Source organism: Salarias fasciatus (genome assembly GCF_902148845.1).
Source record: "Salarias fasciatus chromosome 23 unlocalized genomic scaffold, fSalaFa1.1 super_scaffold_20, whole genome shotgun sequence".
In the NCBI taxonomy this organism is placed as follows: domain Eukaryota; kingdom Metazoa; phylum Chordata; class Actinopteri; order Blenniiformes; family Blenniidae; genus Salarias; species Salarias fasciatus.
Genome location: NW_021941230.1, coordinates 2,811,442 through 2,828,463, shown reverse-complemented (window position 1 = coordinate 2,828,463; position 17,022 = coordinate 2,811,442). Strand labels below are relative to the sequence as shown.

General features: G+C 45.1%; 1 protein-coding gene and 1 non-coding gene across 2 annotated transcripts; both read right to left on the bottom strand.

Moving 5' to 3' along the window:
- Window positions 1–3,985: 3,985 nt before the first annotated feature.
- Window positions 3,986–4,300, bottom strand: LOC115384267 (tubulin beta chain-like). The gene has a single exon (XM_030086599.1). It carries the CDS (start codon window positions 4,298–4,300, stop codon window positions 3,986–3,988), a length of 315 nt encoding a protein of 104 aa, XP_029942459.1.
- Window positions 4,301–14,123: 9,823 nt separating this feature from the next.
- Window positions 14,124–14,195, bottom strand: trnaa-agc (transfer RNA alanine (anticodon AGC)). Its single transcript has one exon. It is a non-coding gene; the product is annotated as a tRNA-Ala (tRNA).
- Window positions 14,196–17,022: the final 2,827 nt, after the last annotated feature.

Here is a 17,022-nt window from a genome sequence, read left to right as displayed (position 1 = left end):
GGCGTGGTGTGGAACCACGCTCACACTAGCTTTGCACCTATTTTCACATCTCTGGAGCTGCGGCGCTAAGTGGGCGCTAATTAGCGTAGCGAAGGCATTAATTATGTAAAGTGTCATCTTAATAGGGATGGCTAGTAGCTACGTCATCGAAGCTGAATACGTCACTTCCGTGTCCAAAGGCGCGATGGTGCAGTGCTGTGTCCCATGTTGTAACAACAGAAACGATGTCAACAAAACCATATCCTACTACTGCTTTCCTCCGATATTATATCATTATATTATTTTACTGATGTTACAAATAATGAGGCGGACTCACGTTATATAGATCAGATTTTTATTGTTTCATTTAATTATGTCGCAGAGCCAGACAGCAGCGGCACCGTAGCCAGGTCTCCTCCCCACAGCGGGACGGTCCCACCGAGACACACACCCAGCACCGGACCCGGTCCTGAGCAGGACCCCGGACCGAGCAGGACACAGGACGGAGCGGACCCGGGACTCAGTCCACGAGGGCGTGCCCCCCGCTCCCGGTGCTGCTTAAATTAAACACAATTTATAGAAGTCTAAATAAAATGTTTGGCTAAACATCCTCTGTCTGTATTTAATCTCCCTTTAGCTGATATTATTTTCTAGGCTGCTGGCATCACATCACTGATTAAATAAATCGTTTGCTAAACTTTAGAGTTTATTTACATGTCAGTCGCGGTTCTTCAGGTCCTGCTGGTTTCCACATCAGCTCCTCTCGTGGCGCCGGCGCATCAAAAGTAACTCTATCGGCCAGTACAATATTGTGTAAAACAGCACAGGACAAAATAAAGTCCCACATCTTTTCAGGGCTGAACTGCAGCGTTTCCCCCGCTGGATCTGAAGCTGCTCTGCAGCAGCTGTGTGTCTTCTCTCACTGTTTAAACTGCCTCCTCTCCGGCAGGACGGACCAGCGGAGTTATCCAAAGTTAATAATCCTTTATTAATCCCACAAGGCAGGATATTATTAGATATTCTGTAAGGGATTTATTATTATTGTTATTCTTTTACTTTTTAACCTGTACTGAATGTGTGCTGCTTCTGCTTTATGGCGTGTTTGAGGTTTGGTTTAAAATTATTTCCCTGGATGACACTTCTACAATAAACTGTAAGTTGTCCACAAACCGCAGACAGACAGAACCTGATTCTAACATAGATAATTAATAGTTAAGTTACACAGCTTGACGTGACGACTGACACCCTCGTGTTAATGCTAGCTAGCCACTTACTCACCCACCTCAACCTCGTGAATGTTGTTTTTCATTGAAGCCTGTGCTTTCCATTTCAGACTTGTCCACCTGTCACCACAGAAACATTTACAACTCGGTTTGAGTTGTAAGGGTTTAAGCCTCTCTTCACTGACTTTGGAAAGTCAGCAAAATTCACTGTTACCATGAAAAAAGTGACGGTTCTTTGGCAACAGCCATTGTGTTTACATTGCACGCTGGAAGCCTTGGACCCGGAAGTGACTTTTGACGTCACACTAGCCATTCCCATTAAACATCCCATGGGGGCAATTGGCGTGTCGGAGGGGCATTTGTAAGCACAGTGAGCTAACTGACAGATATCTGACGAGACGTATGACGGAAGATCTTTACCTGTTGTGTGAATTGTGACTTGCAAAGCAGAGAACAGAACAGGTGGACTTCCTTTAGCTAATTCCTTCTCCAGCTGGGTTTCAGCCTCCTCATCAAAAGCACGGTTACACCCATCAAATCACCAGGAATATGTTAAACAGCTTCCCACTGTTAGTAATCAGGCGCGGTAAGCTCTTGATCCCGGTGGATTATTGTCGGAGGCTTCTGTTCTGCCCACCACCACCACCACCCTGCTGGAAACGATATTGTGAAAAAACAGTTTGATTTAATCTAACGAAGAGCAGCTCGACTCCACGAGGTCAGAAGCAGCATTCTGACTGAGTGGAGATGACACTTCGGGAGGAAAAGGCTAATTCTGTTATCACGTTAGTTGGATGTTAGCATTAGCAAGTTGCAGCTACGCTACTTTGGAAAGTTATGCACAAACATCTGATTACTATTACAAATAAAATCCTAATCTGAAATAAAAAAAAAAAAAACTCCTTTGTGACAATTATTGCCTAAAAAACATACTAATTTCTAAAATGCCGTGCAAACTGTGTGACATAAATCTATCGTGTGCAACACACAGCGATCTTGTCCTGCCCCGTGTTTCCTGATTGCCGACATTTACCTTGAAGTCACAATAAAGCCGACGGTCTGGCCCTCGCTAGCACCGCGTCCAAGAGAGACGGCCGTCTGTTTGCTCAGAGCGGCGGCAGAGCCCAGAAAGTGCCGCCTCATCAAACGGGCAGCGGGGGGCGCCGATCAAAGTCACCCGGCCTTGTGGAGAGCGATCCAAGTCAAACTGTTTCCTGGAGCTTTTACTTGGCGATTTGTTCAGATCTGCCAGGATGAACTAACAAGAAAAAAAGCAGCAGCAGCATCCAGAACCGAGCTGCCGGTTACCCGTCACCTGCTGAATGATGGGAAAAGCCTGAGCTGATCGGTCAGTCTATTGTTCATAAGTTGAATGGTCGCTTGGTCGTTCAGCAGAAAGCTAAAACCAGACGACTGGTCAGCAAATCTTAATCTGGAGGAAACCATGTATAAACACTGCTTCTGCTGTATCTCCATCATAGAGGATTATCACCACTGTGTCTTTTTTGCAACAAGACCTTTAATTTAGTTGACTGAGCAATTTGTTGCGTTAAAGCCAGAGTTAAAACCAGACACTCCTCATTATTGGCTGCTCAGGAAAGCATCAGGTTCTGCCTTTCACCGCTGATTGACATTTGCTCGGGCCAAGGCCGAGAAGGAGGGTGATAAAAAAAAATAAATAAATAAATAAATAGCTAAAACAACAGTGTCATAAATCTTTGAAAACTACAGGACAAAAATAAGCTGCCATCTGAGGTTTGGCGCTCTGAGTTCTGCTGTTTCCTCGGGTGGCGTCTCCTGCACAGGCTGGATGTCCTCCTCATGTTCTCCACAGATGAACTTCTCAGTGATTCATTGAGGGATGGAAAAAAAATCATTTGTCTTGATTGAAAGGCGTCCATCTTGCTCTAAATGCACTTCATCACAGCACACAGCTGCTTTTCCCCGTCACGGGGAGTCAATCCTGCATCATGGATCGGATCGAGGGGGCCAGAAAAAACAAAAAAACAACAAAAAAAAAACCAAGGCAGCTCCACCCAGAGCCTTCATGCACACCTGACAGGTCGATACAGGACATTTACATTAAATTAAAGTCACGATGAATATCTTGGAGATATGAAACGCACCGCTGAACACGTCAAAGGAAAAAAAAAAAAAGAGTTCCATAAATTAATAAAGCTCATCAAACACCTGCTGATCATGAGGTGAACTGAATTTACATGAAGAAACAGATTCATTTCTGTCTTTTTTTTCCACTGGCACTTTCACTATCGCATTAATTATCTTCCATCAATTACACTCCGACCTTGTTTTACTGTTTTGATGCTATATTACCAATGATACCCTGTTTTAGTCTCGCTTACCCCACCAAAATAAAATGTTTTCGGTGAGCGAAGCGGCAGACCAAGAACTCCGTATCATGGAAAATAGGATCTGAACAGTAAAACTAGCTCAGCGATGCTCGTCATGTGGTGCAGTTTGGAAACAAACTCGCAGAACAGCTTCAGCTCTGATGAGGAAAACGCGACAGGTGTCCAACCGAGAAGGTTGAAACGGGAATGTTTTCATGTTTGTGAACTGCTATAAAAAAGACCAATACCTCCAACATCTTGAATTTGATGTGGAGCAGACTGGACACTGCACCAATGAGCCGTACATTCTATAGAATCAATGGCGTTCAAAGGGATTTTTAGGATTGCTTTCAGTGGAAATAAGCGTTTTAGCGTGCCTACTGCTGCACTTTCCCTCCACCAGGCTAACAGCTTCCATCCCAGTTTGTCAGCTCAAGTCTTGCGGTGGAACATGGCGGTGAACTGCTCCGAGATGCGCTTGAAGAGCTCCTGGAGGGCCGTGTTGTTCCCGATGCAGGTGGCGGACATCTTGAGGCCGCGTGGTGGGATGTCGCACACGGCCGTCTTCACGCTGTTGGGGATCCATTCTACCAAGTAGCTGCTGTTCTTGTTCTGCACATTCAGCAGCTGCTCGTCTACCTCCTTCATGGACACCCGCCCGCGGAACACGGCCTCCACGGTCAGGTAGCGGCCGTGGCGGGGGTCGCAGGCAGCCATCATGTTCCTGGTGTCGAAGAAGTTAGACATTCCATCTGTGACTTCTTTGATTGCAGCAGCGATAGTTCCTCTGCAGCTCAGAGTTGGTCGTGATAGATGCTCCATGCGCTCCAGATGCACTACTGTGGAGACCCACTGCAGTCGTGATGGTGTCATATCAAAGCGGTTTCTTGATCTCAAATTGTTTTGCTGTCATTTAATATTAGCTTTCTACCTAAATATTAGGGGTGTGCCATCTACGGCACCTCACGATTCGATTCAATTACGATTGAGGGTTCTACGATTCGATTATTCAACAATTATCACGATATTAATGATAAAAACGATCATCGCAATTTTTTGTGCATCTTTTTTTCCTTTCACTTCGTGCCCACTTCAATCTTTTAAACAATGTACAGCTATTCCTCAGTACACAGAAATCAAAGTAATCATTCATTCATTTTCTGCCGCTTTTATCCCTTTCAGGGTCGCGGCTGGCTGGAGCCGATCCCAGCTGCTGTGGGCGAAGGCGGGGTACACCCTGGACAGTTTGCCAGTCTGTCGCAGGGCTGACATATATAGACAAACAACCATTCACTCACACATTCATACCTAGGGTATTTAGGGTGATCAATTAACCTACCATGCATGTTTTTGGACCGTGGGAGGAAGCCGGAGTACCCGGAGGGAACCCACGCACACACGGGGAGAACATGCAAACTCCACACAGAAAGGCCCGAGCCCCGGCCGGTATTTGAACCCAAGACCTTCTTGCTGTGAGGCAAGAGCGCTAACCACTGCGCCAAAATCCAAAAAAAGTATTTTTTATTGATGTCAAGTGGTCCATCAGCAACCATGGCATAAACTTTGTGCCTGTAGCTGTGGCCTAAAAAGCCAATACAACAACAAGCTGCTCCTATTGACAGCAGATCAACAGTTACCTCCCTTAAGTGCAAACAACAGCAGATATGTCATATATGCAGATATATGTTCGATTTGAATGTACTACTTGGCGTTCACATGTATCTAGACACCTACATCTAGATATCTATGTCTATATGTCTAGGTGGTAGTGGGACGTCAGCGGGAGCTACGGGAGCTGCAGTGTTGTTGTGTGTGTTTTTTAGACTGCCGATGCTAACGCATGTTTCTGATCCCTGCTCTTGTAATAAACATCCTCACGCTGCCAAACGCCTCTGGACCTCTTTCAAGCTTATTACAGAGATAAATGTTTTAGTTGTTTCGTTGACCTCTAAACTGAAAACTTTGTTTACGGCTCCCGCGTGCCATGCGCAGTACAGCTCATTGTTTCCGGGGCTACTTGAGGCTACACACGGGGCATTTTTTTCCAGTGTAGTGTAAAATGGACGAATATTTGTCAGATGAAGATGTTGTGGACAAGAACTTCGAAGGATTTTCTCTTTAGCCAAAGCAGCACTAGTTTTAAATCCAGAAGAATGAATCTCACGCTCTGTGACTGTGGCTACAGAGCTAGCTCTCGCCATATTAACCAGTCCGTCACGACAGATGTCCGGGTGGAGTGTAGGAACAATACTTTGGTTCCGCAAGTGGCGTCCGTGCTGCTGGCGTTAAGTCATTATGAAAAATAATCGATTTTGAATATTTATGAATCGTAATCGAATCATTACGTGTCGCATCGCGATTAATCTAATAATCGATGTATCAGCACACCTAAATATACCTATAATATAAATATTTCCTAAATATATCCTGTCCTTTTATTCTGTGAAGTACATGTTGGCAAAGTTGTATTAACAGTGCTGCCTGACATTATCTTTTAGCAATTATAATGCAAAACACCTTCTGTATGTGTGATCCTCCTGCTTAACCACTAAACAAATACTTATCTGGATGACACACTAGTCAAATTTCTTTGGCTTTTTTCCTGCAGTGCACAGAAACACGACCACCTTGCCATGCATGTTTATGGGCTTCTCACCACAGCAAGCACATTGGAGGAGCTCGACCAAATGATGCAAAGTGCTGCTGTGGCGTTTTCTAGTCTATTCATGGCCGACAATGTTGAAAAACACTACAAAAATGAGCAAGCCTTTCTCACGAGGAAACAGATCCGGGTCGATGAATCGGTCACGAGCCACTCCAGTGAAGAGGACTGAACGGAAAATAACAGGCTGTGACTGAAGTACTACATTTACGTATTTACTTATACATTTCAGAAACAACTGAAGCACTGTTTGACTGCAGTAACAAAGTGATTACTATAAGTTTATTATTGTAGGACTGCATTCCTGTACACTTACTGTGTCTTCAAGGGCTGACCGTAATCCAGTGAATGTGACAAGGTCTGAGCTGAAACATGTTAGAATGTACAAAAAATTTACAAAAAATACAACCCACTGTTGCTAAAGTGTTTTCCACCATGTTTACGCCACTTCAAAGTCTCCAAACTCAACATGGAAAATATTTAATTCCAGGGAATCAAAGGCAACAATAACTTTAGGAAAAGATACGAAAAAAATCATTTCCAGAGTTGTCCTTGATGTCACTGGGGAGCCCAACATCTACTTCTCCAGGAGATTCACTCAGCACCTCAACAAGCGCCTACTTCCTCCTGCAGGATCATGGAGTGGGATCATGCTTGGTTAGTTTTGCATAAAAAAGCAAGCTCTTTGTGGCTATCTTCCAAAAGATGTTACCTGTTATACTTTTTCACAAGTGGCAGGTACTAACTTTTGTTTTATGAAAAAGGTGACCTTGGGAGACATGGAAAAGGCAAAGTGTGTGAGGACGACACCAAAACATTCAACCGACTGACGAACCTGCAAACAAGTAATTTTTAATATTATGTTATAAATTACATGTCTTTTTCAGGACACAAATTAATCACTGCTGTTATGTGTTTTACGTCACAGAACAGAACCAGGGACAACCACACCCAAGGCATGATGGAGAAGAGTCAGTGGGATCTGAAGCACATCCGATTCAGGTCCACCCAGCTGACCAGACTGGATGACTTTGTTATCAATACCAAAAAACACACACTGCTCTTCTCAGAGAGTCTGACGACTCCCAAAGAGTTGTGAGAGAAAAGATTTGCTCATTTTGTTAACTTATTCACAATGGGATCAAATAAGTACTCAGTATGTGGAGTGTCTGATGCTGTAGTTAAACACTAAAACAATAAGTATAACTAGAAAATTCCAGAAGAAATGTTGATTTTGTGCCTTTAAGCTGCGTGCGTGTGTGTGTGTGTGTGTGTTGTAGTATTTTAATGCCATCCTCATCATAAAGTGTAAAGTGTGTTCACTGAGCAGCCTCTGAGTCAAACAGCTGATAGAGTAGAGATAATGTCAGAGAGTCTGAGTCCATCACTGATCAATACTGATTCATCCTGTAGTGAGTGTTGAAGCTCCAGTGTTTTTCTAAACAGATACTGTGTAAATATCCAGCTTCAGTGTGTTCAGTGAAGATGAGGAAAGTGAAGAATACTGAAAACTGTCATGATCACCGAGTTCTGAGTGTGTCCACTAATCTTTCTTCTGTTTCATCATTGCAGAATGTCACTGAGAAGAACAATCAACCATCCCGACCCCAGCCGCCAGCCACCACCACTCAAGATCCTGGTGGTGGCTGCAAAGGAGCAGAAGAGAATCATCTCTTGGTTGAGTGTCGACAGCCCCGGGATCACTGCCGGAGTCGTGAAGACTAATATAATTACTGCTGTTACACCACGATCACCATCTTTGATCAATTCGCTCAGAGGATCAAAGTGGGGGAGACCTTCTTCATGACGGGCTGTGCCCTCAGGGGCCATTTCTCCTGAACATCACAGAGGGCACCAGGTTTTTACCACCTCTCCGCTGGCACCAGACAGTGCGGTCTTAGAGGCTGCTAAAGCCCTGCTCCACCCCCCCTCCAGGAAGACTGCACTGTCTGAGAGACAACACCAGACCGGGTTCCTGACGGTGGAGGGAGAGGTGGAGGAGGGACGTATTCCCTCAGCCAGCAGCTTCAACCTGACACCAGAAACACTATTCTGACTCTCCTCCTCTTGTTCCTCAGATCCTGGAACCACCATGACGAAGAGAGGAGGGAGAGGAGCCCCCCCTCTCCACAGGATCAGCCTGAAGGAGGTTAGTTACAGTTTGGTTCCTACTGACTGCTTCACTGTGGAACACTCACTCCCTCACTCAGAGGGACAGACAGAGACAACCTGACCCTGACACTGAGACACTGATGTCTCATCCACAGGATGGAACCACCATGCCGGTGGTCCTGTGGAGGGAGGCCGTCCTCCCCCCTCTGCAGCTGGGGGCCACCATCGTCATCACTCACCTCAAGATGGTGGTGAATGACTTCGGCCCCCAGCTGCATTCCTCCAGCCACACCAGCTTCCAGGTTCTTCTGTCCTCAGTCTTTCTGACTGTCTGCTGTTCCTTTCTGAGTGGAGACTGACTTCTGCTCTTTGTCTCACAGGAAATGGAGGGACGGAGCCTGGCCATCACGGTGGTGGGGGCCGTCCCCAAAGAGGACCAGGACGACATCGTGGAGCTCCTCAGTGACGACGGGGAGATCAGACAAGTCACTGAGGAGCTCTGGAGGCCCGACCAGGACTCCGTGGTGGCTGGGCCTGTCCAGCTGGTGGTCACCCTCCAAGGGAACACAGTCACTAAAATACATTAATCTAATCCATTTTAGTTGTTTTTTTCTCTTTTTATCTCAAGGAAATTGTTTTAGTGTGATCATCTCTCTCTCTGTACACTGCAAACAGGGTAGTTCAAATATAAGATATAACAAATATTAATATAAGATTTTTAACCTGAAAAAGACTGTCCAGGTAAGAATCCAAATGGGTTAAAATAACATGAATCATCCTGGTAGATAGAAAAATACTTGAAATCAGATTTTATACTTCCCAATAATAAGTGAAAAATACTAAATATAAGCAAATTATTCTTATTTGAATAAAAGTACTTTATTTCTTGCAAAGTCAAGTTTAAAATGAAGAAATCAATCAGTAAATTAATCCAAACCTACTGAGTATGAGCACAGTTCAATTCCACAGTCTTGACATAAGTTGATTAATGTAGAAATGAGCCCAGCAGCAGAATAACCTCGTATTCAAACCTCCTGTCAGTACTGTAAACATCCCATAATAGTTATTTTACTGCTACACATCCGTTAACTCTGCTTTATTGCTCTTTGCCACTGATTGTTAGATGATAAACTCAATTTTTCTGGCTTCTGACTTCATAAAAGTAGTTCCAAAAAATGTCCAGCAGGGGTCGCCCTGCGTGGATCTCCATGCTCGATGTATAATGTGGATGTGCTGAGAAAAAATGTCATGCGTTATTTATTAATAATGGCATAAGCACATAAACAATTTTTCTGACTGTGTTGTGTAACACGGGTTATTTAAGTCACTTTAAATGATGTGTGAAACAAAAATCATTTTCATGAAACAGCATCATTTCATCCATTTTCAGTGAAGTAAATAAAAGGTCGACATTCATAGAAGGAGTATGAACATGTTTTCTGTATTTTCAATAAATCCGCCCCCCCCCCCCCCCCCCCCCCCCCCCCCCCCCCCCCCCCCCCCCGAGGGTTTCCAGCTAACGAAAAAAGAAAATTTAATCTTTTTTAAAGGAATATTAATAAAATATTTATATTAATAACATATTACATAATTTTATTTTATTTAAATTAATATTAATATAATACTCTACATTTCTAACAAAATGATTAAAACCTTTTTCTACACTACATCAGCTCAAACACGCATGGGCGACTTCTTATTTCATTTCAAATACAGTATATATATCAGAGACAAAGACCAAGAGGTTTTCCACTCTGCCGACCAGATGAGAGCTGCTTTAATATGGCCCATAATCCTCTGCTGCCTGCTGAACCAATACTCTCTGACTCTCTCAGCCTGGTCTTCATGCAGGCTGGTGGCGGGATGGATTAAGCACCGAGCCCAGGAACCCGGTTGACTCTTAGCCAGCTAACAGCCACCTGGACAGTTCTGGAGTGCCCCCGAGCAACAGCTCTAACCACCTGCTGCACAAAAACAACTAACTGAAACAACAAAAGGCTCCATGTGGACATTAGTGGCCCTCATTGCTGGAACCTGCAGGAAGATGGTTCCCAATGGACTAACAGCCCTCAGCCAGTCAGCAGAGCAGGAAACAACCTCCTCAGCAGGACACACACCTACACAAGTCCTCCAGTCTGAGACAGGAACTGTGGGAAACACCGGCCTTTCACTCTGAACCTGCTCACACACAACACGGGGTCAGAGGGGCGGAGCCTATCCTTCACTGCTTCCAACCAGCCACACACACACAGTGCTGAGCTGCTAATGTGTTTGTTCATACACACATATCTAAATTATCTAGAGCAGCTCAACACACACCTGCTGCTTCACACACACGGTCCACCTGGCCTCAGCAGCCGGTCTGAAGCTCCTGATGGTCACACGCCTCCTGGGAGAGTGAAGCACATGGCATCAGGACCACAGCCAGCAGTGTCCTCAAAGAGAAGCTGAAGAACCAGCAGCTCTCTACCATGTGGCGACCCGGTGGAGCAGTGTGCTGCTCTGCTACAAGGCTCTGAGCAGCAGCTGCAGTCTGGGGGCCCTGCTCCAACCCCAAGTCCACACAAATGAGGAGGATGTGAGAGAAAGCGGCGGAGTGGAAATATTTGGGATTTGGAAGGAAAGACGGCTTCACAGACAAAACTCAGCCGTCAGCAAACAGAGCCAGTGGGAGTTAAAATACTCGGGAAACAACAAACTGAAGCAGCAGCAGGGACTCGACCCCCATGCTGGCTCCGACGTCACGCCAGCTTTAACCAGTTTCTCTCCAGAAACACTGAGCAGAGCCTCAGAAAGAGCAGTGAGGAGAACAGACGCCGTTTCAGATTTCATCTGTAAAGATATGAGAGCTCACAGTGTGGTCCAGAATGACGGCTTTCTCCAGCTGCTACATCCTCTGGACCGCCAGATAAAATCCCTCCAGACAGACGATGTGAAGAAGACATCAGCAGCTGAAGACTTGGTTCAACTCCTGGACCAGTGGAAAGAGCCACGACCATCATGTGAGGAAGAGCAGCCACAGTGTCTATGACTGCTCCTCTCACAGCTCAGTGATTGGAGCGCTGCATGATCTCAGAGGAAGACTCCGGTTCAGTCAGAGAGATGAAGCAGACCATGTCCCAGGAGCTCCAGCAGCCATATGTCCTGCAGAGAGCCTCTGCCTCAGACACCAGCTTCAAGAAGCTGCCGTTCCTCAGTGATGAGGAGAGAGATCAACTTTCCAGAGTGTCCAACACGAGGCTGAGAGCTGTGGGACCAGACACTAAGATCACATTCTGCTTCAGTATCTGTGGTAGAAACACTGTTGTTCATGAAGAACAGATCAGCTGCTGCTTTATTATTAAAATAGTGACATTTGTTTTAATGACCTGCAGAAGGGCCCAGAGCCACAGCTTCAGAACCACCTCTTCACTCTTCTGCTGATCAGCCTGACCTGGTGACGGCGTCTCAGGTTCAAACCCTGGACCAGGTGTGTGTTTCCCTTCTGTGGGAAGTGTGTGATTCAGTGTTAGAGAGCAGTGAATCAGTTCATGAACAATCAGCTGATCAGTGTGAGGACTGAGTCTCCCTCCTGGCTAAACCTGGTCCCAGTGGACCCTCTGAGCCTGGATTCAGCACCAGGAGACACTGTGCCTTCAGAGCAGAGTTTTGTCTCCTCAACATGTTGATCAGCTGCTTTTTGGAAGAAAAACCTTTCAGAGAAGAAAACTACAAGACAGCTGTAGAGTAAAAGCCAAAGAGCTGCTGATCATCACCTGCAAAGGATCTGCTGAAGGATTTACCTTTGTTCAACTTGTTCTCAGCTGAAATGTCTCACTTTGTTTGGACTGAGAACTAAATCAAAAGTTTCTCCAGAAGAAGAGGCTCCTGGATCTAGTAGCTCTGATGCAGGATGAGTGAACTGCATCTGGAAGAACAGGGTGAGGAGGGATCTCCGCTCACTTCTCTCAACACTCTTCTGTTTGACACACTAAAACATGAGTGAAGGTTTCCACTAAAATCCTGCTTTCATTGATGGAAAGACGACTGAAAGCTCATCAAAGCTTTGACTTCACAGCAGCTGAGCAGCCAGACTTCATTTCCACCAGGACTCTGGCCCTGAACAAAGCTGCTGCTTTCCTCTAGAAGCACTAGAAGCTCAGCCGGGGCTGGATTCACTCTCAACTCTACAAAACCCACAGAGCTCTGATATGGACAGAGGACCCAGACCTGATCCTCCAGAAAAAATGAGAGCTGCTGATCAGAAGAAGACAGGAACCAGGTAGAGACTCCCTGCTTCCTCCTGGACGCTCTTTCTATTGAGGAGGCTGATCTGAACAGTTGGTGAGAGCATCAAGTTCCTACCAGCACCCTGGATCCCAGCAGGACGGAGGAGACCAAGGGGCTGGAGGACATGAAGACCAGGATGGAGGCAGTGGAGATCCAGGGCCTGAGGAGAGGAGGATGATGATGAAGAGCAGGAGTGACTGGAGGAACAGTCTCAACAAGATTCACTCCCTGCTCCACATCTACTGATTCACTCTCACATTTCTCTCCACACCAACATATGAAGCTCATATCAAACCATTTCACATTTTAACAGCATTTCTTCACATTTCTCTTCATCCTGACTGAATCTAGTCTGTAGATCCTGATAAAGCAGTTTACTGAGGCCAGCAGCAGCATCAACACACTAAATATACAACACTGCTTCACTTTAAACTCCCTGCAGCCTGATTTAAGGCTGGAAACAGCTTCACCAGGTCACTGCTTTCATTCTCAAGGTCAACACGTGCTAATTAGCTGTTAGCATGCAGCTAGCTCACCGGAAACCCTCCAGAAACGTGGCTTTGAAGGAGCTGCAGCTCCGTGGCTGTGGTTCAGCTTCTCCAGCAGCTTCCAGCAATATTTCCACCTTATCAGGACTTATTTTCTCCTCCAATCCAAGAGCTTCACTTTCTTCCTCTGGCAGCAGGACGCTGCTCGCGGGGGTTTCGGATTAACTGGTCTCCGTGTTAACTGGTGCCCCACTTCCTGTAGCGTCTCTGCTGCTGCTAAAAGCAGATGTTAAAAACCGACAGGAATCAATCCGGAGCTTCCTGGAAAACTCACTTTAACCGCACTGAACACAAAGTTTAAAGAGTTGGACCTTTACTGAGTCTGGATCCTTGTTGGACCAGCACGTGTCAGACCAGGACTGGCATCAACTGCAGCTGCAGCTTCTTCTTCTACTGACTTCCGGCAGGCTGGACGCTGGATCAGCGTAATGCTGCCCCCACCTGGTCACTGTTCATACTGAGAGGTTGGGGGAAGAAGAAACTTCACAACTGCCTGATCTAATGGCGAGTTCAGCCCAGACAGAAATATCCTCTTTAAAGAAAATGAATGAAGCCGAGGCCTGAAAGCTCTTTAAAGTCCCGCTCCAGTCCTCTTTTGGAGCTGTTTTAAAGTGTCCTCAGGAGTCTTTACATTGTGATGAGGAAGTTTTTAGCCAACATCACTAAACCTGGGTCATCTTCCAGGCCTCTGTATCTGCAGAGCTCCAGAGATCATTAACAATTTGCTGCTGGGTGAAGACCGGCTGTGGGTGGACTGTCCCCCAGTGTCCAGACTGAAGGCTGTGGGTGGACTGTCCCCCAGTGTCCAGACTGAAGTCATTGTTGACCTGGGTTCGTGCTTCCTGAGAACCAGAATGAAGACTGATCTTCTCCAGAGCTCTGCTGCTGAATGACTGTCAGTGGAGAGCTGGAAGAGTTGATGCTGAGCTGGAGTGAGTTCCTCTGCTGATGTTTTACAGTCATTCACTGACATAAAGCTTGGAGATACTGGGGATTGATCCCAGGACCTCATACATGCTAAGCATGTGCTCTACCACTGAGCTACATCCCCGGTAGCTTATAGACAGACCACCAAGCTGGACTGTTGTGACTGAGAATTGTAATGAGAAAACTCTCAAAGCTCTTTCCAGAGAAAAATACCTCATTTAAACACAAAATAAAAATAAAACAATAAATTTTGTCTGAGAGACGAACTGGGAGAATTGAAGTGATCTCACAGCAGGGAGTTCTCTTTGTTGTTGGGCGTCAGTTTGTTTTGAAAAGTGGGGGGGACAACTACTGGCAAAACGCACTTTGGAGCTGTGTGCATGCGTATGTGTGTAAAAAGACTGACAATAAGTATGTGCTTTCACTCGCCAAAGCTGAGGACTCACTTTAAAAGAAAGGCGCAAGGCGGTTCTTCTTTTGGATAAACTTTTCAATGACTTTCATTCATTTTGATTTCCGATTGTTAGCTTTAGCTTTCGCTTTAGCGGCCCTGAACTGTCGCGCTCCCTGTCAATCACTAATCAGGACCCGCCTACATCGGCGGCAGCCAATCAGCTCTCAGTTTGGAGATGACGCTGCAGTCTGAGCCCCACCTGTGGAAAAAAACTGCTCGGTCTCTTTGAAGCAGCACAGATATTTCAGTTAATCTTAAAGAAATTATAACATTTTGCCTACAGTCCTTTCTGGTGCCTCCTGGTGGCGCTGTGCTCCACCTGCCCCTTATGACCAGTCACCACTGCTTTAGAGAGGTGCTTGAGATGATGACTGTAACTGATTTTACTTTAGGTATGGCTATCTTAAGATGCTGAGAATTATTTCACACTGTAGGCAATTGTCATGTTTTGAATAAAATCCTCTGGCCTGAAACTTTCATATGAATGAATTACACATGAATTGAACTTCATGGTTAAATCAGCTACATGTCAGTTATATCATCTACTTGTCAACAGGATTTACAGCTCAAGTACAGGACATAAACAAACCACTGAACTCTATTCATCACAAATAGGAATGAGGTTCAAGCATTTAGAATAAAAGACTAAACCTCAGGTCACTAGAGGGTAGTTGGAGTTACATTAGAACACAGGCTGTTACCAGAACATATAATATCTGTGACTGGATGAATCTTTATTTCAACCATAACCATCCATTTCCACTCAAATCGAACATTTTAACACGTAGCAACTCCGAGAGTAAATGGAAAAATTACAAAAAAACACGCAGTCCACAACAAAAACACCACAGTGATCAGTCTGATGAAGCCTTGTCAAGTTTACCACAAAAACCTGGTGAATCAGCAGAGGAAGTACAACATGAAGCCTTATTATCTTACCTTTGTTGTTGGGAGGCTGGAAACATTTATTACGATTATTATTAGCTTTAATTATTGGAGCCAAACTCTGACGTGACCTCTTCCTCTCCTGCTCTCTGGTGTTTCATGGAAGGGTTGATTCTGCTGTGCTGCGTTCACTGCCTCCTGTACAACCTGCGTACAGGCAGTCATTCTGTCTCCTTCTCTCGTTAATAAGATCTGAGGAAAGACCTGATCACAAATCAACATGTCAAAAAGAAAAGCAACCAACATCAGAGGAGACAGTCTGTTAATCCACAGAATCACCATCAGACGCCTTCAGATTACTTTAGACTGATCAAGCTAATGCACCAAATCTACATATACTGACAAATCTCTGTCCTGGTAAAGATGCTCTGGCACCATTAAAGAAATATCGACACAAGAACAAACATTACTGAACATCCAGGGCGTGTCAGACACAGAGAACCATCAATCTCAGGAGGGTTTTCCATTATTTTATTTTTCCAGGAGCAGAGATCAACAGAAATAAACACAGAGCTGCAGAACAGGTGAATGAAGAGGCGACGTCTGCACAAAGAAAGAAAGAAATAAGAAAATCGGAGTTGGTGAGGTCATCTCCCAGGTTACAGATTACTAGTTACAATGGAAGTGTAATGTGTACTTATTTAATCAGGAGACCCTGGTTCTTGCTGGTGGTCCAGTGTTCTCTTGTGAAGCAGAGAGACGCCTCAGGCTCTGTGGCGTCTGAAGACGAGGCTCTGCTCCAGGATGTCCCAGGAGAGGCTCAGCAGTGTGACTGTCTGCCATGTCCACAGAGACCAGCTGGGAGGACGGACAAGGAGGACAGATGTCATGTCTTCATTAGCGCTTCAGAACGGCAGGACAATGGTTTTGGGCACTTTTATAAAAGAAGATTTTACCTTGTAGCCTAGAAATCTGGACCTGTAGGACACAGCAGACAGTGTCTGAGTATGTTTAGCTCTGTTTTCTATGTCCACTGTTAAATGACCAGTGAGATGTGAACCAAGGGGCAGGCATCTTTATATAAAGGTCTGCAATAAAGTGTGCACATCTTATCTTAAACTTATCTTAAAATAAATAGTGTTTCCTTAATGAATTAAAGCATCTTTGATGCATTCTTCCTCATTATAGTTCAAATATAAAAATATAAAATTCATCCCTATTCACATATCTTTCAATAAAACTCGCATTTTTTTTTTACTCAAAAGCAGCAGGTCCCCCAGGGACGATCAGTCTGTTAATGATGATGAACACTAGCTAAGGTTCTGCTAGAATGATCCCAAACTGCCTCAAAATGTTGCTGTTAGCACGTTGAGAGTAAAGTTCTTCAGGTCATATCCACTTTTCAAAACAAACTACCGCCTCTTGCAGATGTTTATAACATGGGATAATCACAGGGTTAGATGAGCAACCAAGTCTTCAAACTCACCACAGGTGCTGCAGAAGAAAGAGCTGCTCTGGGCGGAGCTTCCACTGGGCTGGACGCACATTTAGAGCAGCAGAACTTTTTAAAAAAAAATCCTCGTGAACGTCTGTTTGCGTCTCTGCCGCTAGC